Source organism: Psammomys obesus, unplaced genomic scaffold (assembly GCF_907164565.1).
Source record: "Psammomys obesus unplaced genomic scaffold, mPsaObe1.curated_primary_1811, whole genome shotgun sequence".
NCBI lineage: Eukaryota > Metazoa > Chordata > Mammalia > Rodentia > Muridae > Psammomys > Psammomys obesus.
The window spans coordinates 2,440,038-2,465,700 of record NW_026590677.1 but is presented as its reverse complement, the minus strand read 5'-3'; the positions used below and the strand labels follow the sequence as shown (position 1 = coordinate 2,465,700).

Here is a 25,663-nt window from a genome sequence, read left to right as displayed (position 1 = left end):
CTCATCTCCTTCCATTCCTCTCTCCACGTCCACTGATAGGAAGGTCCTCCTCCCCTCCCATCTTACCCTAGCTTACCAGGTCTCATCAGGGCTGGCTGCATTGTCCCCCTCTTTGTTCTGGCAAGGCTGCTTCCCCCTCAGAGCGGGTGGTGGTCAAAGAGCCTGCCACTGAGTTCATGTCAGAGACAGTCCCTGTTCCCCTTACTAGGAAACCCACTTGGATACTGAGCTGTCATGGGCTACATCTGAGCAGGTGTTCTAGGTTATATCTAACAGATATAACCATAAGCAGGCATCTTTACAGCCAGCCCCAAGGGACTTGATTAACTGGTTATCTGGCATCTGTGAGGCCACCAGACCACCCGCTGGCCACTAGAAACTACCTGCTCATGCTCGGGGAGAACTTGGGCTCCTCCTCTCTCTCTTTTTCTCTCCTGCCTCATCCAGAGATGATCTCTGCTACCCCTTCCCCTTCCCTCAATAAACATCCCAAGAGGAACAGGTCACATGGTGTGATTTGTGAAACTGCTTCCACATGACTCTAGCAATATCCATGACTGGTCCTTGGTTGCAGTATCAGTCTCAGAATAGACCCTTGTGCCCAGATATTTTGGTACTGTTGCTCTTTTGTGGAGCTCCTGTCCTTTCCGGGTCCCACTATTGCCCCCTTCTTTCATAAGATTCACTGCACTCTGCCCAAAGTTTGGTTAAGAGTCTCAGCATCTGCTTTGATACACTGGTTGGTAAAGTCTTTCAGAGGCCCTCTATGGTAGGCTCCTGTCTGTAACACAGCATTTTCATAGTGTTTAGTTATCAAGGAATGATGGTGCTACTAAGTGTTACTTGGCATCTGTCACAGGCTTGTCCTTGGAAATTCCTTAAGGAATCACATCTTATGAAAAGGGTTGTAACTTTAATAGAATGTTGTTCTTTTAAAGCTCTGTATGACTCTTTGGCATAGGGCAAATTAGTACTTGGTAAAACAGTGGAGTACAATTACAAGAGACAGGAATCCTGTCCTCATTTCATCTATGACAACCATGGAATTCTGTTATCATGAAGGCATGAGATAGTTCCAGATGATAGAGCAAGTATCAGGCATGGGAATGTGTGTTACAGGGGAAAGAGTAGTGCACACATCTTACTACATGTTCCTGAGAATTTCAAGAAATGCTACTGAGACCCCTTCCCATAGCTGAAGTGCTGAGTGTATAGAAGGAGACAAAGCCAGCAAAAGTTTTTGCATTTATTTGAAGCAGGGAGGACTGGAAAAATGTGAGCTTTATTTAGAAGTAACTTTTCAGCAACACGTGCTGGAGAGATTGTGGAGAACGGGGAACCCTCCTCCACTGCTGGTGGGAAAGTAAACTTGTACAACCACTCTGGAAAGCCATCTGGCACTTTCTCAGATAACTAGGAATAGCGTGTCCTCAAGATCCAGCCATACCACTCCTAGGCATATATCCAAAAGATTCTCAAGTACACAATAAGGACATTTGCTCAACCATGTTTGTAGCAGCCTTATTTGTAATAGCCAGAAGCTGGAAACAGCCCAGATGCCCCTCAGTGGAGGAATGGATGCAGAAATTGTGGTATATCTACACAATGGAATATTACTCAGCAATAAAAAACTAGGAAATCATGAAATTTACAGGTAAATGGTGGGATCTGGAAAAGATCCTCCTGAGTGAGCTATCCCAGAAGCAGGAAGATGCACACGGTATATACTCACTCATATAGACATATAATATAGGATAAACTTACTAAAATCTGTACACCTAAAGAAACTAATCAAGAGGGAGGACTCTTGCTAAAATGTTCAATTCCTGTCCAGAAAGGCAAAGAGGCTAGACATCAGAAGAAGGAGAAAAGAGGGAACAAGTCAGGAGCCTGACACAGAGGACCTCTGAAAAGCTCTGCCCTGCAGACTATTAATGTAGATGCTAAGACTTATGGGCAACCTTTGGGCAGAGTTCAGGGAATCTTAGGAAAGAAATGGGAAACAGTAATATCTGGAGAAGACAGGAACTCCACAAGGAGAACAACAGAACCAAAAAATCTGAGCACAGGGGTCTTTCCTGAGACTGATAATCCAACCAAAGACTATGCATGGAGATAACCTAAGACCCCTGCACAGATGTAGCCCATGGCAGTTCAGTATCCAAGTGGGTTCCATTGTAATAGGAACAGGGACTGTCTCTGACATGAACGGATTGGCCGGCTCTTTAATTACCTCCCCCTGAAGGGGAGGTAATTACCAGGCCACAGAAGAAGACAATGCAGCCACTCCTGATGAGACCTAATTGACTAGGATCAGAAGGAAGGAAAACAAGTCCTCCCCAATCAGTGGACTTGAGGAGGGGCATGCATGCAGAGGGTGGAGGAATGGAGGGATTGGGATGGCAGGAGGGAGAGAACCACAGGGGGGATACAAAGTGAATAAAGTGCAATTAATAAAAAAAAAACAGAAAAAAAAGAAGTAACTTTTCTCAAACTCTTAGAGTTGGTACAATCCTCTTCTGTATATGAAATTACCTCTTATCTTTTATCAAGTCTCTAATGGTAAATTACAGCTTCTCATTAATCATTTTATCTTGTTAAGATATACAAAATAGGAGTATGGTCTGAGTTTGTTTTTCAAATGTAGTATTTGTGGTTGTTCTGTGTAGTTCTGAAGCCAAAACACATTTACTCTGTTCCTCTTTCATTAATCTAGTCTTATATGGCTATATTAGATATCTATTTCAGAGACACCTGTTACATTTATATCCAGTGGACAAGGAAGGAAGTTGTTGGTTTGGCTGGAGCAGAGAAGCCAAATCTAGATTTGAATTGCTATTTAATAGGGAAAAAAGCCAATATTTAGTTGCATATTTGTATTTTAAGTGTATGTTTCATTCTTGGGAGGTCTTTCTTCATGTCCTTTTTCCTCTGAAGCTTATTCTTGACCTTATTAGGACAAAATTAGGCTTATAGATGGGTAATTCTCTCCAAAGTGAAGTGTAAACATATTGTAAATAAATGGTAACAAAGGATAGAACAAAAAGGATGAAAATGAGATTAAGCAAATTTTTAGCTGATAAGTCTATACTTAATTGTTAAAGGAAAACAAGATGATTCTTTTATGTACTAAACTTTGAGAAAAAAATTTTCTAGGGACACAGAGGAGAAATGATAGAGGTTAAAAAGAAATTTCTTTGACTCCTGTGTCACATGGATACACTATTTCTGTCTTTATTACAAAAGACTACATTAAAATTTAATCACATACTTGACATTCTTGTTTTCTCAAAAAGTATGTGAGTCCCTCAAGGCAAGTATCTGGTTTGGTTTTACAGTTGCAGTACCTAACCTTGTATATGGCAGTAATGAGACATTTAATAACTCTACAGTTGAAATAATACTATATTTTTCTAGAGCTTCAATATTTTTCCTCAATTCTGTTACAGTATGGAAAATATATTCTCTTAAATTTTTATTTGTGTGGGTGTATGTTTGGACAAGAATGTGTGTGTGTGTGTGAGTGGTGCGTGTGTGTGTGTGTGTGTTCGCGCGCACAAGCGCACAAAGGTCAGAGGTCAATATTGGGTGTTGTCCTCAACATTCTCCATTTATTTTTTGGGAGGCAGGGTGTAGAGGTTAGAGGATGTTTCATTCTTTTCTACTTTAAAATCTTTAATGTTTTACTTATTTATTTTGTGTGCTTATATAAGGGGAAGTGTGCATGAATGCTACAGCACAAGTGTAACAAGCAAGTCTCATTTCCTCCTCTGTCTATCTCTACAGCTTTAAGTTTATAGGCACAAGCCACTGCACCCACCTTTTACATGTGTGTTAGGTTTCCAAACACAAGTCCTCATGCTTGCACAGAGAGCACTTTACTAACTGAGCCCAATCTCCTCAGCTCCTGAGGCAGTATATTCTTTACAAAGTCAATACAAAGCTCTTAAAAACAAGTTTCTCTTTCTTTCTTTCTTTGTATGTATGTGTGTGACTGTCTCATGTATCCCTTGTTGTAACTTACATGTCCTGATGTATACCACTGATAATGTTCCTATTGCTTAAAAAAATTCACAGATTCTCCACATGATTTCATATTAATACATTAGTCTCTGACTCCAGCACTTCATAATGTGGCATTAACTTATTTTTCAGAGTTAGCTCAATACCTTTATGTTTTTTATATTCTATTTGCTTCTATGCTATAGTCTTTGCCATTGTGAAAAGGCTAGCTGTTTCTTGCTTCCATGATTTTCTTTATGACATTTAATTATACTGCAGCCATCACCCTCACCTCCAACTCCCACTGCTAAAACCCCTACTCATTCTTTAACACGTATTCTTCTATGATTATTTTTCTGATATATCCAATAAGGCATGCTATCTTCTTCCAGTGTTATTAACACCTCTTGTTTAACACCTACTATCTTTTTTGCAATATTCTGTAGTCTTTTTGTGCTTTATATCTTTTATATGAGATACAAGGGTTTTATAACTAAGGGAATCTTATCTTAATTATTTCTGCATCTTCTATCATATCTAGAACAGTGCTTTTCACAGAACACATTTACAACAAATTAATGAATATTTAGGGCTCATTTCCTAACCTGAGCTTGATATCAGCAAAGGCTATGATGTGAGTAACTATTCAGCCTGTATTGATATATAACCCAACTACTGTTGCTTTTGTGAATTCTGACTGCAATTTCATCTGTAAGCGATGACAGTGGAAATAACACGCAGAAAGGCTGAATACTATATTTTCAGTGATTCAGGTCATTTGGCTGTATTTTGAGATGGTCATTTTGGGGTCTGGGTTGTTTTTTCAAACTTTTATTTCCTTGGGCAACTAGTATTTTTCCTAATTTTACTTTTCTGCTTTTATCTTATCATAATGATATAGGAGTTATGGCAAAGGGCTAAGAATTCCAGTGTAGAAGGGTAGAAAGTTTCAGAATAGCAATCAAAGTGATATTGGAATGGAACCAAACCAAGTAACTAAGAAACTATTGAACTGGTAGGTAAAGGTGATCTAGCTAAGAAATGAAAGACAGGAAGAAACCTGCAGAAGACCCTAGCTCTGCTTCTACAAAGAGGCAAACTGGAACTTTTTGTTGTTGTTAGCCTATGATTCATTTTCTTTTTCATCTTTCCTCCCTCCAACCCCCATCTAGTTTCTTTTGAACTCAGAATGTCTTCTTTGGCTGTTGCTATTAGACATGACTGACTACCAGAGAACTAAATGAACTATGGCTTTTGTTGCTGTTTTTTTTTTTCTTTCTTTCTTTTGTTTATACATGCAATCTAACTTCAAACCAAGAGACACCAACTTTTAGATTACTTAGAATCAATATAATTGCATTTTTTGTGAAGATATTCCTGTTGTTCACAACCAACAATACTATATTGCCTTGAGTATCAAACATAAACAAACAAACAAACAAAAAACCCCCCAAAACACAATAACAACAAAAAACATTGAATGAATTACCTCTCTGTTTCATATAGGCCCTCTGGAATCAGAATGAGGTATGAGACTTACCGAGGAGGGGTTTATGCAAATGACTATGTTTAAAATATACAGACTAAGAGATCATGACACCTTATTGGATGGCCCAGAATAACATATATAAACTTTATCAGTTCCTTCACAGAGAAATATATTGATTTAAACAGTATTTCTGTTTTTCTTTTACCAACTCTGATTGTTATTCTTACTCGTAATGGATGGAAGGAGCCTCTGATAGCATGTAAACCCCTGCCATTTTACACAGAGAGACAGAAGATAGTGGAATGACTGTCTCCTATGTGTCTGTGGTACTTCTCTTAGTCTTCTGTTATAAATTACTTAAAATGTTATTATGAATATATAAACATAGACTTTTTTAATTTTAATTTTTATTATTAGTTACATTTTATGAACTCTGTATCCCAGCTGTATCCCGCTCCCTTATTCCCTCCTCCCACTCTCCCTCCCTCATCTCCTCCCTGCCTTTTTCCAAGTCCACTGATTGGGGAAGACCTCCTCCCCTTTCATCTGACCCTGTTTTATCAGGTATCTTCAGGACTGGTTGCAAAGTCCTCCAATGTGGCCTAGCAGGACTGCTCCTCCCTTGAGGGGTGGAGAGGTCAAAGAGCCTGCCATTGAGTTCCTGTCAGAAATAGTCCCTGTTCCCCTTACTATGGGAAACCAATTGGTTACTGAGCTACCACGGGCTACATCCAAGCAGAGGTTCTAGGTTATATCCATACATGGTCCTTGGTGGAGTGACAGTCTCAGAAAAGACCATGTGCCCAGATATATTTGGTCCTTGTGGAGCTCCTATCCTCTCCATATCATACTAACTTCCCTTCTTTCATATGATTCCCTGTACTCTGCTGAAGGTTTGGTTATGAGTCTTAGTATCTGCTTTGAAACCCTGCTAGGTAGAGTCTTTCAGATGCCTTCTGCGGTAGGTTCCTATCCTGTTACTTGTTTTCTCCCATTTGTCTTTCTAAGTGAGGATTGATCATCTTACCCCATGTCCACTTTCTTGTTTATCTTCTTTAGGTGTATAGATTTCATTATGTTTATCGTATCTCATAGGTCTATATAAGTGAGTATATACCATGTGTGCCTTTCTCCTTCTGGGATACTTCACTCAGAATGATCTTCTCTAGATCCCACCATTTGCTTGCAAATTTCATGATTTCCTCGTTTTTGATTGCTGAGTAGTATTGCATTGTGTAAAAATACCACAGTTTCTGTATCCATTCCTCAACTGAGGGACATCTGGGTTGTTTCCAGGTTCTGGCCATCACAAATAAAGCTGCCATAAATATGGTTGAGCAAATGTCCTTGTTGTGTACTTGAGCAAATTTTGGGTATATGCATAGCAGTGGTATAGTTGGGTCTTGAGGAAGCATTATTCCTAATCGTCTGAGAAAGCGCCAGATTGACTTCCAAAGTGATTGTACCAGTTTACATTCCCACCAGCAATGGAGGAGGGTTCCTCTTTCTCCACAACCTCTCCAGCATGTGTTGTCATTTGAGATTTTGATTTTAGCCATTTTGATGGGTGTAAGGTGAAATCTCAGGGTCATTTTGATTTGCATCTCCCTGATGGTTAAGGATAAACACAGACTTTTAAAAATTCTTTTTAATGTTTTACAAAACTCCTAGGAAGAACCTTTAATTACTTTATATACATAAAGCTGTCTGCTCTATTAATTAAAGTGCTATTTTCTTCTCAATCAAATCTTTAAGATAATCTCAATAAACCTTCCATTAACAACAAACATGGAACATTAACAATTACCCAATCAGAAAATTTATACAAATGGGAAAAAGGTGAGTTTAACTTACATTGGCTTCAGTTATGAATTTCACCATTAACCAAAACATTTATGAATAACTCAGCATTGAGTACCACTCTTGCCCTTAATTTGATGAATTTCAATGGCTATCAATCTCTATTCTACAAACATACCATAAGTTTAAGTCCAAACACAGAACATTTCTGGGGAGCATAGGCTACTTAAGTTAAATTATACTAATTTAAATTAAATAGCATTTGCATATTTAGTATTAATTTTTCCAACTAGCTTTATAGTACAAGGAGAAAATTAAAATCAACATACCTTTTTTTCTAGATTAAAAAAGATAGGAGAAGAACTTATAAGAAAGTGATCTCCTTGGAGGAAGTGATTAGACAAAGTGATCTGGATTACCCTGAGAGGAGCTATTTCTCAAAACCACATGGTCTGAACAGAGAAAGTTGATTGTATAATTCCACTTGTCTTGCTATATTTATGCATCTCCCTACTGAGACCAGTTTTCATAGCATTACCTTTTCTGTTACTAAAAACAAACAAACAAAAACCCCGAATTATTCCAGTACTTTCTGAGTTTTGAAGACCATGGCAATTCTCACACTTTTAACAACAATGGACAATAACATACAATGAAAACCAAAAATCACCTATAAAAAACCAATATTGACTTAATTTCCTCTTAGTGAAGAGTTAATATAACATTCTGAGTCAGTTATCTTTAATGATTTAATTACGATTATGGTTTTTAATCACCTTCTACCTAAGCTTCATGCTCATAGAACAACAATTAAAATGTTTAATACAGAACACAGTGGGAGTCTGTATTTATTGATTTTTACAAAGTGTACATTTATTTTAAGATACATTTACAGGGTTAAAACTTGAAAACTTATTTCATGTAGGGGCCTACTCGGATTCCACACATGAATTGAGACTGACTGAGAAAAAACACCTTTCTGAGAAAGTTTACTGTTCCTTTTCTGGAAAAGGAACTTGGCACATAACATTCACATATTACCAAATTATGTAAGCTAGAGTGGATCTTACCTTGATTCCTTGGAATTCGCTTTCTACGGTCTCTGAATGCTGCACCTGACTGTAAGGCTTGCAGAAGGTTATCCATCACTCCAGTCTCATCACCCTCTGGAGGATGAGAGAAATTAGAATTAATCTTACAGCAATTAAAGTTAAACTACAGGAAAATAAAGGAAAAAAAATTTGTCAGATTTACATAACATCTTTAAATTAAAGAAATATATCTGTTTTAACTTAATGGATCCTGTCAGTTTCTGGCATCACAGACTACTGTGCTTATTACGCACCACTAAGCAAAATTCATGCCAATTCTACTGTTCTTTCAACTTAAAGACCTTGTCTTTTGTATTATTGATGACACACTCAGTATGCAAATAAACAGTAGCTGATCAGCTACTGCTGCCTTCCTGTTAAGATTCTTGTAAGATGTTCCTAAGCAAGAAACCACTGACATGGCTTAATGCAATCAATGTGCAGGGCGTGACTTGATGAAGCAGAGCTATACAAGGTTAAATACTGATTGTATTAATACCTTCAGCGGTCAACCATCATCTGTGATTCCCTTGAAAAGCAGTATTTGCAAAACACATTTGCATTCAATTCTTAGATAATCCATATCCTTTACTCATTTTGAAATGCTGACATTATATAAAGAAAAGGTGATCACATCATCTGAAAGGCCACATTTTATATTGAGAGACACTGGCCAAAAAAAAAAAAAAAAAAAAAATCTCATTTACTTTTTAGAATGCTGGTGCATGCCTAAAGTCTTTTTCTGGTAGGAAAGAACTATTGGTAACAGAAAAAGAAAGTACTCAAAGGTTGTTCATGGAATTTTGTAACAAGAACAACAGAGGACAGGAACTCCACAAGGAGAGCAACAGAACAAGAAAATTTGAACACAGGGAACTTCCCAGAGACTCATACTCCAACCAAGGACTATCCGTGGAGATAACCTAGAACCCTGACAATGCAGCCACTTCTGATGAGAACTGATAGACTAAGATCAGAAAGAAGGAGAGGAGGACCTCCCCTATCAGTGGACTTGGGGAGGGGCATGCATGCAGAAAGAGGGGGAGGGTGGGACCAGGAGGGGAGGAGGGAGGGGCTTATGGGGGGATACAAAATGAATAAAGTGTAATTAATAAAAGTTAAATAAAAAATTAAAAAAATTTAAGACACTATGCCTTACTATTACCTTTCACAACTCTGACTATCAAACACAATCCTGATATTCATAAAAGCATTTACAATACAGTGTCAATTGATGGGATATTACTGTGTTATATATAATCCATAGGAACCTGGGTCTTCTCATGCCTCATTGCCTGGCTGCTAGAGAGAACCCAAACTAGTTGGCTCCTTTGTGAGTTTGAAGTATGGGATATTTGTAAGTAGGAAGGATAAGAAAAGAATGGAAGATAAGGAAGAAGATACTATCTCTCATCCCAGCCTAAGGTAAATCCTTCTGCCTTAAGGATACTGCCTTAAGAGACAGTATCCATTACAGGACATTTTCTCTTATGGGATAAGAAAAATCTAAAAATCATTTTACTCTTCATTTGACTTGAAATTTCTTCAGTGTCATAATTATTTATCATTTTAAAATAAGCTATTTAGGACAGGATATTGAATAAAAATAAAAAGAAAACACAGAGGTTCTCAGTAACAATATCTGGTGAAAACATAGTGGTAAAAGTGCTCCCAGTGATTAAATAGAGAAAGAGTGATTGTGCTTTATAAATATTAAGATAAATGACATATTTGAATCATTACCCAATATTTCCAAAAGAAAGAAAAGAGGAACAAAGTAGGTACATATCTGGATGTAAATGGAATGTGGCTAGAATAATTAACTTCTATGCATTAGATGCTTTAAGTTTCTTATATCTTTTCAGATAGGAATAAGAAAATGTATACATCACATAGATGATATGTAAAGGAGCCGAAATATGAACCTAAATCATTCATATTAAAGAAAACATACTTAGAAGTAATGATATACTATATCTGCTTTTTATGAGATCAAGTTAAATCTAGTACAAAATTCCTTTTTTTGCACTTTAATTCTGATTAGCTGTAATTCAGTTGTCCAATAGAACATGCAGCTTATGGCCACTGTATTGGGTAGTACATTCAAAGTAGCTGGAAGCCATGTTACATGCTTAAACTTGAGTTTTAGAGGGGCTTACCAAAGAGCATTATTACAAAATTAGAGGCAGGGAAATGTCTAAGAACATAGACTATTTGTCTAAATAACAAAAAAAAAAAAAAAGCAGAAGAGAGGGGATGGAGAAGATATATATTTTGAAATCATCAATAAGATTACTAAGACATGGTTGGGATAAAAAGGTTAAACAAAAGGAATCTGAATAATCAGGGATAAATAGGTTTAAAAAAACTGAGAACCTTTGTGAAGTACTCCAGCAATGTCCCTAGTTGTGTATATGTGGAAAGGTGAGTATGTGCATGGCGCAATTCACATATTCATGCCAAAGAAGAACCCCACGTGTCAATCTTCACTTTCTACCTTGTTGGAGACAAATTCTCTTTGTTGTTCTATGTGTCTCCCTTGGTCCTACTTAACACCAGGCTTGCTGGTAATAGAGCTTCTGATGATTTGCCTATCTCTGCTTCCCACCTCACCATTGGAGTGCTGGGATTATTGACAATTTATTGTGAATGGCTTTGATTTGATGGCTTTGAATTCTGGAGTCTTCTTGCTTTCATTTTCATAGCAAGAATTTCTCTCCCATAAGAGTTCTCCTCAGCCTCTGGACTGCAATATTTCTCCAGAAGTTAGGTAAAGAAGTATAAAGATGGAGAATTTTCACATATAAAGAAGAACAATGAAAGAATAACAATGCAAGTGAATTTCATGTAGTCTTGTGAAAACAGTAATTTTAAAGACTGCATAAACACAAGTAAGTGTAAACAAGTGAACAGAACAGAATGCAAAATGGCATATATTTATGGTTTCTACAAATTAAATGAAGATATGAAATTTTATAATATAACATCATGAATATTGTTTCATTGCAATTCTTTAATGGTAGTATATTTTGATTACACTACAAACATGGTGTGCCAACACAAAGATGACAAAAATAAATCATGTTGCTTAATTTAGTATGACACCTGAATACATATTTGAAATATGTTATAGCTTGTTTCTCTTTTTGATTCCCTTCCTCATATTTAGACGCATTTTCCTCAATGTTCATCTTTCTTCACATTTAAAGTTATGGCTGGTGTATGTGGTGTTGCACTCTTTTAGTCCCTGCGCTAGGGAGGCAGATCTCTAAATTCGAGGCTAACTTGGTCTACAGAATGAGTTACTTTGCATAAAAAAGCAACAATAAAAAAATTAAATTCATCGGATTATTGCTTATCTGTTTGTGTTCTGTTATGTTTATCTAGGCCACAAACCATTGTACCACCAAAGGTTTTTCTCTCACTACCCAGCACTCACTCCCAGGGGTGGTATGGTTTCTGTTAAGAACACACATAATGGCATCCAAGACGGCAGCGACCAGTGTACACCCTATCTGAGGGTACAAGATCTGAAACTCAGAATTTGGTCAGTGAAGAGGCAGCTGAAGTCACAACATCAACATTGAGGCTTCCTGGGAGAGAGGGGACAACTGATGAGCTGGGGCAGTTTGAATCCAGGTCACCCATAGATGTGGACGTCTCTGGGGTCTGAGGGTAGTGAATATTCAATCCTCTGCCCTTCCCCTTGTTTCAAGCATGGGCCTCCCTGATCAGTGGAGGCAGAGGGTAGTGGCCACTTCCCCCAGCCTGGCCTCCCTGCTTGGCAGAGGCAGCAGTGGTTTCCTCAAGCAGGATCCTTGGTCCTTGGTGACAGAGACAGCAGAAGTGGCAGCTATATGGGCTCCCAGCTCAGAGGCTGCAGTGGGAGACCACTGCCCCAAGCTGCAGGCTAAGTACACAGATACTGAATATGCAGAGGCAGCTGCCCCAAGTAAGGGTCTCCCTGCTAGTGGCCAAACAGCAGATGTCACTGAGCTGACAGATCTACACTTTCATTTACTCCTGAGGATACAAATCTGAGAGAAGAGAACCAGAGTAACCCCTGTGTGTTCCACACAGGCCTACAAGCAAGTGAATGTGCCTTCAAGTGAGTACATGCAGAGCCTCAGATCCAGGGTCCCTCCATGCTAGCAGCAAGACATCAGATCCCTCCAATCCATGCCCCAACTGTGGGCAATACAGGGATCTTTGGGACAGAGTCCTCAAACATTGAAGGCCCTGTTCTGTGGGTGTCCCAGTGTAGTCCAAGCAAACAATTCATGGAGCCAAGTGGTGCAACCCAAACAAGATCTGAATACCTAGAGAACAGTACAAAAGGCATGTAGGGCAATGAGGCATTCAGGACACCCTCCCATGAGACCACTAAAAGCTCCCAGCACCCCCAACTGCACTTACGTTCTACACTTCCAGGCATCTACATGCTCTTGCACCCTGTCCTTCAAGGCACACTTCCACGCACACTCCCGTGCTTGGGCACATGTGACTATGACCTTCCTCCCCTTAGCTACAGCAGAAACACCGATATCCACTCTCAAACTGGTAGACCTCTGTCTTCTTCCCGAAGAATACTCTGACTCCATAGACAGATGGACCCGGTTTGAAGTACAGACCACAGGAACAAACAGCAAAGGTAAGCAGATGGCTAGAGGTCATCATAGGAACACATCTGATAAAAATCGGGACATCATGGCTTCACCAGCATTCCCCAAAATCAATGGATATTTTAATTCACCAGAAACACAGGAAAACAATCTCAAATCTATGCTTATCCAATTATTAGAGGCACAAAAAGAGGAAACAGACAAAGCTCTCAAAGAAATATAGGCAAATACAACCAAACAAATAAAGGCACATGTAGAGTCACAAGTAGAGGCATATAGAGACGAAATGAACAACAACAAAAAAAATAGAGGTGATCATTGAAAGACAAGAATCCACATTCAAACAGATGAGGGAAATGGTGCAAGTCATGAAAACAGAACTAGAATCAATAAAGAAAACATGAGCAGAGAAAACCTTGGAGTTGCAGAACTTAGAGAAAAGATCAGTAACCACAAAGATAAGCATCACCAGTAGAATACAAGAGCTGGAAGAGTGCTGAAGATACAGTCACAGAAATTGATACATCTCTCAAAGAAAAAATAAAATTGGAAAAGTTCCAAACACAAAACATTCAAGAAATCAAGGATGCCATGAAAAGACAAAATCTAAGAATAATAGGAATAAACAAAAAAAAAAAAGAAGATTCCAGGCTCCAAGGTCCAGAAAATGTTTTCAAGAAAATCATAGAAGAAAATTTTTCCCAACTTAAAGAAAGAGATGTCCATAAACATACAAGAGGACTACAGAACACCGAATAGACTAGACCTGAAAAGAAACTCCCCATAGCACATAATAGGCAAAATCTAAAGAACAAAGAAAAAAAATTTAGAGCAGCAAGGGAAAAAGATCAAGTAACATATAAAAGTAGACCTATTAGAATTACACCAGACTTCTCAACAGAAAGTATGAAACCCATAAGGGCCTTGGCAGATGTCATGCAGACTCTAAGAGACTACAGATGCCAATCCAGACTACTATAACTAGCAAACTTTTTATCAACATAGATGTAGAAAACAAAATATTCTATGACAAAACTAAACTTAAACATTATCTACACAGTAACCCAGTCCTATAGAACATACCAGAACGAAAATTCCTATTTAACGAAATCAACTACACCCAAGAAAACACTTCACAACAAAAAAATCAAAAGAAAACAAGCATAGAAACATAGTAACACCACCATCTCCACAATAAAAGGAACTAACATTCATTGGTCACTATTCTTTATCAACATCAACAGAGTCAACTCTCCAATAAAAAGACACAGACTAACAGAATCATTTTGGAAACAGGATCCAATATTCTGCTGCATCCAAGAAACACGCCTCTCCAACAAAGATAAATACTACCTCAGAGTAAAGGGCTGGAAAAATGTCTTTCAAGCAAATGGACCCAGAAAACAAGCTGGGATAGCTATCCTAATATCTAATAAAATAGACTTTCAACCAAAATTAATCAAAAAAGATGAGGAGGGCACTTCATTCTCATCAAAGGAAAAATCTCCCAGGAGGACATCAAAATCCTGAACATCTATGACCCAAATACAAAAGCACTTGCATTTGTAAATGAAATGGTATTAAAGCTTAAATCACACATCAATTCCAACAACTTAATAGTGGTATTAGATCCCTGGGAATGGAGTTACAATGGTTGTGGATCACAGTGTGTGTGCTAGTGATCAAAATCAGATCCTCAGGAAGAATAGTCATTGCTCTTAACTGTAAGCCATATCTCTAGCCCATTATGTATTTTTATGTTGCTTGGGTTTGAAACTAGGACCTTGTGCTTATTGAGCACTCTACCACATAACTACATGCCTAGTACCAACCCATACAGTTCTCAATGAGTAAAAGTGTTGAGGTAATTTTGAATCAGTATAGTCACATAAAAGAAAGTATGGCTCACCTGATAAGCCACAAGGAAAGAGGGTTAAAAGATCCACAGGTACAATGGGATAGAAATTATCAGAGCACAGATACAAATGAGTTTAGATTACCAAACTAGACAGATTCAAACAGCTTCAAGCAACTTTAAATCCATCTTCAGGAGGGAAGTAGTGTGAAGAAGGTGACATTCAAAATCAGCCTCACAGCAGTATGCAAAGCAGACCAGAATGGGAGAGAAATCAATTGTGAAAAAAAGAATAGAATTTAATCCACAGTGACAATTATTGTTCTGCCTATAACTCTTGGATACTGAACTGCCATGGGCTACATCTGTGCAGGGGTCTTAGGTTATCTCCAAGCATAGTCCTTGGTTGGAATAGCAGTCTCAGGAAAGACCCCTGTGCTCAGATTTTTTGGTTCTGATGCTCTCCTTATGGAGTTCCTGCTTCCCACTTTTTTCCTAAGATTCCCTGAACTCTGCCCAAAGGTTGCCCATAAGTCTCAGTATCTACATTGATAGTCTGCAGGGCAGAGCTTTTCAGAGATCCTCTGTGTCAGGCTCCTGACTTGTTCCCTCTTTTCTCCTTCTTCTGATGTCTAGCCTCTTTGCCTTTCTGGACAGGAATTGAACATTTTAGCAAGAGTCCTCCCTCTTGATTAGTTTCTTTAGGTGTACAGATTTTAGTAAGTTTATCCTATATTATATGTCTATATGAGTGAGTATATACCGTGTGCATCTTCCTGCTTCTGGGATAGCTCACTCAGGATAATCTTTTCCAGATCCCATCATTTACCTGCAAATTTCATGAAAGTGTATAATAGTCTTTATAAACAGTTTCAATTTAAGGTTACCATTTAAGGTACTTATAGTTATGGAATAAATACTTTTTGGGGGGATGATGTAATAAGATAAGTGGGTATTCCACTCCAAACTGATGAATGATGAATGGTTAATTGATTCTACTCCAACTACCTATATGTTGTGTGCTATGTAAGAGTTTATCAGGGAAACTGAGTTGGAGAATTAACTGTATCTGATGTATTTGCATCTTAAAGAGAAGCTTGTTAATACAAATGATTGATTTTCTAACAGTAGACTTTTTGGCCAGAGGCACATTTCTGGCAGCTTTCCTGAAATAAGAGAGCTTAATAGAAAAAGGTAGTTAAAAACAATGTTTATACTTAGTCATTTTTCCTTCAATTACCTACATACTAGAATATTGGTAGTTGAAAATTATGTATTCCATGAATTAAACACCCAACAAACCTTAATGTTAATGTTTACCAGAAAAAAACATTGTTGATGCTGTTCGTAAAATATTTCACATCCAATATTTTAAATAGTTAATATTTCAAAGAGAACTTTGAAATACTCTGTATGTTCTGTCAGAGTCATGTTCTGTCAATCATTTACTAAGGGCATGAAACACTAGTGAAGAAAATCAAAGAATGCAAGTCTTTCAGATAAGGCAAAGAGTTTTGGAGGTAGAAATATTGATAAAATCTCACATTAATTGAGAGCCTAGTATATGCTGGGCAATATAAACCCATTTTCTACTTGGTTTTCCAGGCAAAGAAACTGGCATAGAACTGGGAACTGGAAACTGGGACCTGGGGACTGTCTGACAGAACCAATAAAAGAACACAAATGCCTTGAATAGGGATAAACTACAGCTCTGATGGAGACTAGCAACTTGTCACCAGTTTACTATAACCCTCATGCTAAGGATAATTGAATGGTTTTTAAAGTAAAGAATACTATCCTATGCTACACGACAATGGCAAAAATTCAAATTTTAGTTCCCAAAAGTCTTATGGAAGCACAGCCACTTTCATTCATTATACATCATTTATGGCAGATTTTGTGCTATAAGAACAGAGTTTAGTTGTGACACAGACTGTGTGAAACCTAACATATCTGCCATTCACCTAGCTCTTTACAGAGAAAAGCTGTCCATTCCTGCTCTAGAGCACATACTGTCAGCTGTAAACACTAAATGGATCTTCAGGTTTGCTTCTGAGGTGTTGAAGGACCTTGTCAAGGACCAGTAAAATAAAACAGGCTTCAACATATGGGAAAGAGAGTAAGAAAATCAGCATTCAGTATAAGGCTACTGTCAATTGAGATGCTTCCCATTTCAGTGCAGAGGCAAGGGTGAGATAGTTATGAAAAAGCAATTATATATATTTATATATATCAGACAAGTCCTTCATTTTCCCATCTTTATCCACTGATGTGAACTACAATATTAAATTTTGCTTATATATACCAGAGTGTGTGCCTTCAGCTCCTTACAGAGGCAAAAGACCCTTTATGTTTTGTTATGTAGGCTATGTGTTCCTCCCCTAGTTTCAAATAGGGCAAGAGATGAATTGTTTTGTAATCTGAAGACAACCATCTATAAAGTAGTGTGCCTATAAATGAGAGCTTGAATTTAATAGGTTTTTCCAAAGCTTCTTTTCTTCCTCAGCTTGTCCTTTCTTTACATGTCATAGGTAGCTGTTACACTCAAGGGCATAAAGTCTTCTAAGGAGACTTTACATTTAAGAATCATTATATGTTGCCCCTTTCTATTAGAGAGCCCATATTCTGATGGATGCTGGGTACATTCAGTTTCTTTTAAAAGGACCTACATATCTTCTCATTTATCACTTATAATAGTATATAATAAACCTTATCATTTTCATAATAAAACCAAACAGAAAACCAATAAAAGGAGAGAGGAGAAAGACAGGAGGGTTAGTTTGGGCACGCAGAACATAAACCCAAGGCCAAATATACATTCCCATGTTCTTTGGTGTTTAGCTCAGGCACAACTAATAGTGGAGAGGAAATGACTTTGCAAAACATGCCATTATAAGAGTGTACCCAGACAGTTTTAACAAATGTCCCACATCCAGCAGTAAAGGTAGTTCACCACCAAGTAGAAAATGTTGTAAATGAAGGGACAACAACTTTTAATTATTGATGGTTGGCATTGCAAGGAGTAAGTGGCAACTGACAGATGCGTTGTCAATCTAACTTTTAAATTGCTGTGTTCTTCTCTTGCTTTTCAGACCCTATGAGTCACCATTCCCACCAACTTCCTTTGCAACTGCAGAAAGGAATAACTTCACTGTTATTACTGCATATATTCCTTATCATAGTTTTTCATAGCAACATTATTAATATTTATCTTTGAAATACAGGAAGTTCATGTGCATATGACATTTTCTATTTTTTTCAAAATAAATTAATCTTTAAAAAATGTGTGTGGCTGTGGGAGAATTGTCACACAGATACCACAGCATACTTGCAGAGATCAGAGTACAACTTTCCAGAGTAGGGTTCTCACATTCACCTTGTTGAGGCATGGTCTCTGTTTATTTTTGCTGCTCTACTTCATACTCCAGTTATCTGAACCCTGCCCCATTTTGCTCTAGAGTGCTGGACTTGCCAATGCATACCACTAAACATGGCTCTTTAAGTTGGTTCTGGGGATCAAACTTTGCTTAACTCTGTTAGCCATCTCCCTGGCCCCTGTATTTTTCTGACTCTTTTAGGTGTAGAGTGCACATTGATGCATCCTTATTACAACTACTTACTTCAAATTTAGTAGTGTATTGAATATTTTATAAGATTTATTTTCATTATTTTAAGTATATGTGTGTGCATGTGTCTGTGTATGCAGGTTTGTGTATATGATTACAGTTTTCCAAAAAAGGTGGAAGTGTAGAGGCATCAGAACACCTGGTTGTGAGAAACCTGATGGGTGCTGCAAACTAAACTAAGGTCATCTGCAAAAGCAGTATACACTCTTAATTGCAGAGTCATTTCTCCAGCCCCAATACCCAATACAGACATTTTTTACACAAGACAGTAACATTTTTTTCTCTTTTAAAAGGCAAAATCAGAGGGTCAGGGAGGAGATGACGGAGGGAATGAGGGATGGGACTACAGCTGGGATAAAAAGTAAATAACCTGTGATTAATATAAAAACATAAAAATTATATAAAAAAGCAAAAGCAGTTTTTGGAAAAAGCAAACAAAGTAAAACACATGCACGGCCATATGATTTAAGAATTCTCACCTAAGAATGAGTATAAACACAAAATTGTCTTTTGTTGTTGTTGGTATGTTGGTTGATTGGGTTTTGTTACCACTACCTCTAAACATGGAACACCATATCCCCTTTCCCAGAGGTTTCTGGTTGTAATTTCAATATTAATCTTATATGTACTCCAAAGAGTATAATTCCTTCACTACTGCTTAGCTTTATGGATATGGGTTACCCAAGGAGCAAAGAGGTGACAATCTATGCTACCATTCTCACTGCCTCACTTCTTACTTCTAAAGAATTGAGACCCTTTAATGAGTTAGAAGCAGATAAAGAGGAGAAAGAAAAACAGGGAATGTTATCCATTTAAATGACTACTGCTATAACATTTTTTTTGACAGCTGTTAGCTGGTTTTGACAAATGATTCAGTCACTGTAAGCATCTGTATAGGAGTAAAAAGGAACAGGAAAAGTTCCAAGCAGCTTCATGATCAAGCTTCATAGTAAGCTGATACACCATTCAATATGCAACCAAGACTCTATCCCTCCATGTACAACAGTCCTATTGATTCTCTACTGTTATCACTTCAATGTTTTGTTGTTGTTATTCTTGTTCTATTAAGACAGTGGCTATGTAGACATACCAGACTGGCTTGGAATTCATGATTGCTTTGTCTCAGATTCCTGAGTGCCAGATTTACAAGCAGGTACCATCATATTAAGCTAAACTAATACAATTTTCTCTTTCTTTTTGCATTGTTGGTAATCAAAACTAGGTTCTTTCAGTCCAGCGGTAGTGAAGCATGCCTTTAATCCCAGCACTCAAAAGGTAGAGGCAGGTGAATCTCTGAGTTTGAGGCCAGCCTCAACCACAGAGTTCCAGGAGAGCCAAAGCTACACAGAGAAATCTTGTCTTGAAAAACCAACCAAACAAACAAACAACCAACCAACCAAACAAACAAACAAACAAACAAAAAATCTAGGGCCTTTCATATTTCTTACAACCATTTAATTATATCTCCAAACCCTTTTTCTCAGTATCTTTTATGTCCGTTCTTATATACACATGTAATACTCTACTCATGTGCACATACTAATATTTTTTCTTTATTGTATTTTCTTTAATGTTTTTTCTTTATTGTTGTGTCTTTGAGTCCAACAACCACCTATGTCACCTAAAGAAAAGAACAAACCAATTGAAAGAAGGGTAAGGAAAATTTGGAGGTATAACTTGCAGGCATACTATCTTATGATGGCTGTCTTTAGATTACAAGACAATCCATCTTATTTGAAACTAGCAAAGGAACACAAAACCTGTGTAGCAATACATAAAGGACTGCCTGATCCTCTTGCCTCAGTTAAGGAGCTGAAGATAAATACTCTTATTATATTTGAGCACAACTTAATATCGTTATTTACATCAGTGGAGTAAGATGGAAAAAAGAAGGATTTTCCTGAAAGTCTTGGAATAAGTCAGGAGAATTTCTTTCTTTCTCTCTTCCTTCCTTCCTTCCTTCCTTCCTTCCTTCCTTCCTTCCTTCCTCCCTCCCTCCCTCCCTCTTCCTTCCTCCCTCCCTCCCTCCCTCCCTTCCTTCCTTCCCTTCCTTCCTTTACAGTTAAAAAAACTTGCTACAGAATCATTTTGATTTGCATTTCCCTAATGGCTAATGACATTGAGCATTTCTTTAAGTGTTTCTCTACCATTTGATATTCCTCTACAGAGAGTTCTCTGTTTAGCTCTGTTCTCCATTTTTTAATCGGATTACTTGGTTTGCTGCTTTTCAGCTTCTTTAGTTCTTTATATATACTGGATATTAGCCCTCTGTCAGATAAAGGGTTGGTGGAGGTTCTTTCCCAATCTGTAGGCTGTCGTTTTCTTTTGATGATGGTGTCTTTTGCTTTACAGAAGTTTTTCAGTTTCATGAGGTCCCATTTATTGATTGTTGCTCTTAGAACCTGTGCTGTTGGTGTTCTCTTTAGGAAGTTGTCTCCTGTACCAATGAGTTCTAGGGTTTTCCCCACTTTTTCTTCTAACCGATTTAGTGTGTCTGGTTTTATGTTGAGGTCTTTCATATAACATCAGATAAACCTACTAAAATCTGTACATCTAAAGAAACTAATCAAGAGAGAGGACCCTGACTAAAACGCTCAATCCCCATCCCGAAAGGCAAAGAGGATGGACATCAGAAGAAGAAGAAAACAGGAAACAAGTTAGGAACCTGCCACAGAGAGCCTCTGAAAGGCTCTGCCCTGCAGACTATCAAAGCAGACGCTGAGTCTTATGGCCAACTGTTGGGCAGAGTGCATGAAATCTTATGAAAGAAGTGGGAAATAATAAGTTCTGGAGAGGACAGGAACTCCACAAGGAGAGCAACAGAACCAGAAAATTTGAACACAGGGGTCTTCCCAGAAACCCATACTCCAACCAAGTACCAGGCATGGAGATAACCTAGATCCCCTGTGCAGATGTAATCCATGGCAGTTTAGTGTCCAAGTGGGTTCCATAGTAATGGGAACAGGGACTGCCTCTGACATAAACTGATTGGCCTGCTCTTTGATTGAGCGGCCTTACCAGGCCACAGAAGATGACAATGCAGCCCCTCCTGATGTGATCTGATAGACTAAGATCAGAAGGCAGGAGAGCAGGACCTCCCCATCAGTGGACGTGAGGAGGGGCATTCGTGAAGAAGAAGGAGGGAGGGTGGGAATGGGAGGGGAGAAGGGAGGGGCTTATGGGGGGATACAAAGTGAATAAAGTGTAATTAATAAAATTAAATTAAAAAAAATCTGCTACAAGAGAGAGCCTTAAGATCCTAAAGCCTTAAGATTCTTAATTCACTGCAATGCCTATGTCCTATTTGCTAATTCATTGTCATACTCTGATGAAATGAAACAAAATGCTTAAAGATATATAATTAGAAAGAAGAAAAAAATGTCTCTGGATAGTCTGTGGGCTTTATTTTCTCTGACTCTGGGAACTTATTTCAGTGTCAAGGCTTCCATGGGTAAGACACCTACATTCATATTCTCACTGCTAACTCTGTCATTGAAGACCCAAATTATCAGTTTTTCCCGAACGTGTCATTTGCAAAACTTTACATTATTTATGATCTAGCTTATTTAATCATAAAGACTTATTTATTCAACCATACTTCTAAATGACTTCATATCGCAACTGTTTAATTTCTCATTATTCCCCAGGCTTGCACTTTGTTGTTGTTCCTTTACATTTTTTATCCATCTTCAAAATCAGTGAGAAATTTATATCAAAACATTATATGCACAACATCTCTAATCAGTATAACTTTTCCAATCAAATCAGCCATTACTTAACTATGATTATTAACACTTGAAAAACTAAAGCACAACAAACCAAATATACAAATAAAAAAACCCAAAACTTGTTGAGTTCCATTCTAGTCTCTCTCATGATTGAAATGTAATCCTTTTCTAAGATTCAGTGTTAACCAGATGTGGTCTAAAACACAATAGAAAATTCATTTACTTTTAATTTGGCTTTGGCTTCTGCTATGTTATTTATGTATATTATTTAATATTTACCTTGAGTGGTCATACCAGTGTATGTTCCCTTGTGCATATCACTTAAGAAATAAAAGAATAAACTAGATACTTTACACTTAGAAGTTCAAATGTGTACATATTTAGAAAGATTAGTAAGTGAATATATTTTAGCTTACTAGATTTAGTAAGGGGTCAAATTCCTTGAGAGTATACTTCTGAGACATTTACAAAGGTAATTGACAAATTAAATAAACATATAAACCATAGTATATTTTATTAAATAATTAAAATTTATAGAGGTATTAATTATATACCTCAAAAATCAAAGGGAATTCAGTGTACAATGGGAAATAATTTTAGGATAAATAACCCCCTAATGCAGAACTCAGAGTAAATTTTAATTTTTCTTTTATTTTTTTCTTTTTTAAATATTGGTTACACTTTATTAACTTCGTATCCCAGCTGTAGCTCGCTCCCTCATTCCCTCCCAATCCCACACTCCGTTCCTCATTTCTTCTCTGCCCCTTTCCAAGTCCACAGATAGGAGAGATCTCCTCCTCTTCCATCTGACCGTAGCTTATCAGGTTTCTTTAGGACTGGCTGCAATGTCCACCTCTGTGGCCTAGCAGGGCTGGTCCTCCCTCAGAGGGTGGGAGTGGGGGTCAAAGAGCCAGCCATTGAGGTCATGTCAGAAATAGTCCACTTACTAGGGTACCCACTTGGATACTGAGTTACCATGGGCTACATCTGAGCAGGAGTTCTAGGTTATGTCCATACATGGTCCTTGGTTGGAAATACAGTCTCATAAAAGACCGCTGTGCCCAGAATATATTAGGTCTCTGTGGAGCTCCTGTCCTCTCCAGGTCATACTAACTCCCCCTTCTTTCATATGATTCCCTCCACTCTGCTGAAGGATTGGTTATGAGTCTCAGCATCTGCTTTGATACGCTGCTAGGTAGAGTCTTTCAGAGGCCCTTTGTGGTAGGCTCTTGTCCTGTTACTTGTTTTCTCTTGCATCCAATGTCCATCCTATTTGTCTTTTTAAGTGAGGGTTGATCATCTTACCCCAGGTCCTCTTTTTTGTTTACCTTTTTTAGGTGTACAGATTTTAGTATCAGAGTAAATTTTAAATACCACTATTACTATGTAATTTAATCAAGCACTTGAATTTAAAAAGAAAATATATTAAACGTAATTTGGTAAGCGTATATTAAAGCTTTTGCTGTTTTAAATAATCAAGGCAACACTAATTAACCCCTTTAGTATTTAAATTTTTTCATTTCGAGAAAAAGTAGCTTTTTCAATTAAATACTGGTTCAGAGTTCCCATGAACATGAGGCAATAAACATAGGGTGGTTCCTTAGGGAATATATATAGTATATACAGAATGGTGAGCAAAGAATATGGGTGCCACTGAATTATGTGAGTTGATTGGTTAAAGGAAAATAATACAGAATTACAAAATTAGACACCAATACTTTGTAAATATAATCATAATAATGTCTAAATTTAAAACCACGTCCTGGGTAATATTAATGCTTAAATATCCCACTCAATCCTAGTGAAATCAGAGAAAAGACTGGCATTTAAGCATTATCATTCCTTAGAACTTAAGATCACAAACACCTTAGGTTGAGATGTCTATTTGACCTTTATATTGCTTTGATTTTAATTTAGGAACTCCCATGGCTTTTATCACACACGAGGCAACTATGTTATTTTATCCAATTACTGTTGTTCCACTCCCATAAATAATTTTTACTGTGTTAAAATTGATAGAGCTGTAGTCAGAAAGAGTTTTGGGTGGAAAAACATTATTCATTTATTTAGGTAGGCTTTAAACTCTATGTAGTTCAGCCTGGGCTTGAATTCCTCCTGAGTCACCTACATTACTTGCTAGATGTATGGATTACAGACATATGTCACCATGCTAGATACAAATGAGTACCATTTGTTTGTTTGTGACTAACTAGAAAAGATTTAAGATTTCAAACTGATTGCAACTTTGGCTTTTAAAACAGCTGGCTTCAGAGAGATTGTGATTATGAAGCACTGCTTTAGTCATCATTCTCTCAGCATATTTTTGCAGTTGCTCATGAACTCTTCCAAGAGGTTAGCTAAGAACCATTAGATAATTACTCAAAGTATGAGACCAGATCAAACACAGAACTAACTGTAAGGGATCCTCCTACAGTAATGTATACTTGCTCCCTTGAAAGAGATTTTGTACTCAATGAAGAGCTTCACTGGTTAAGCTGAGTAAGAATAAAATCTTCAAAAAAATCTCTTCATTTTATATGTAATATGTCAAAAGAGAAAAATAGTTCATATTAACTTTCTTTTTATGGCTGAGACATGGACCAAGTATGTACAGGAGTCTAGGGTCTAGTAAGGCATTTGTGTTAGTATGGTCCATATGCTGATAAATTGCCTCAGACAAGTCCATAATAAAGGAGAACTTTACTGATTTTATTAAATAAGGTGTCACAGACTTTCTCTGGCTTGTCCACTAAACAGTACTAACTTTTCCTATTTATAATTATTTATCTTGTCAAATAATTTGGTTTAAAAAATGGTACATGTAGTAAGGGTATAAGTAGGATGATAACAAAAGCTCTTGGCAAAGGTTTACATCAAGGCAATATTGTGTTCCTTTTAAGATTTGTTGTTCACTCAAACTAATACATAAAATCTTTGCATACTATCTGATCTCATTCAGGACTCTTTGTGTTCTATTTATAGCCTATATCAACAGAGGGAAATTGCAGTCCACAAAGAAATGATAAGGACCATTTTTCACTCAGAGCTTCCATGGCAGCTAGTGATTTTTAGTATAGGGGAAATTTATCCCCATCCTTTCAAAGAAATACAGTAATTTTGCTCTTATGATGTGTGGTATTCTGTGTCTTTTACAGAACTATGGCTTTCTATGTTAGAGAACAGAAGAAAAGGGATATATTATTATTTCTTTAAAAGGAATTCCTGAAACCATGAGGCTGAAAAGTATCACCGTATTTGTTTTAGCAAGTAAGCATTCATATTAATAGTGGCTTCAGTAAACAAGGGAGAATGTGCTTAGGGAATCCTTAATTGCTGAAATTTGTTGGTATTTTAAAGTTTACCCTGAATTGGAGGACAATGAAAAAGAGGTAACTCCTATATCAAGGTTAATCCTGGGATAATTAAAATGATCTGGATAGATTAATTATT

General features: G+C 37.4%; 1 protein-coding gene across 5 annotated transcripts in view; it reads right to left on the bottom strand.

Annotated features, from left to right (window-relative positions):
• Diaph2 (diaphanous related formin 2) overlaps nt 1-25,663 on the bottom strand; it is a 970,999-nt gene that overhangs the window by 193,060 nt on the left and 752,276 nt on the right. For 4 of the 5 annotated variants that reach the window (XM_055608281.1, XM_055608283.1, XM_055608282.1 and 1 more), the window contains one exon: nt 8,362-8,457. In XM_055608281.1, coding sequence (XP_055464256.1) covers nt 8,362-8,457 — 96 coding nt within the window. Of the gene's footprint in view, nt 1-6,976; nt 7,100-8,361; nt 8,458-25,663 lie in introns of those variants that run through there. The other variant, XM_055608285.1, reaches the window with a different exon arrangement.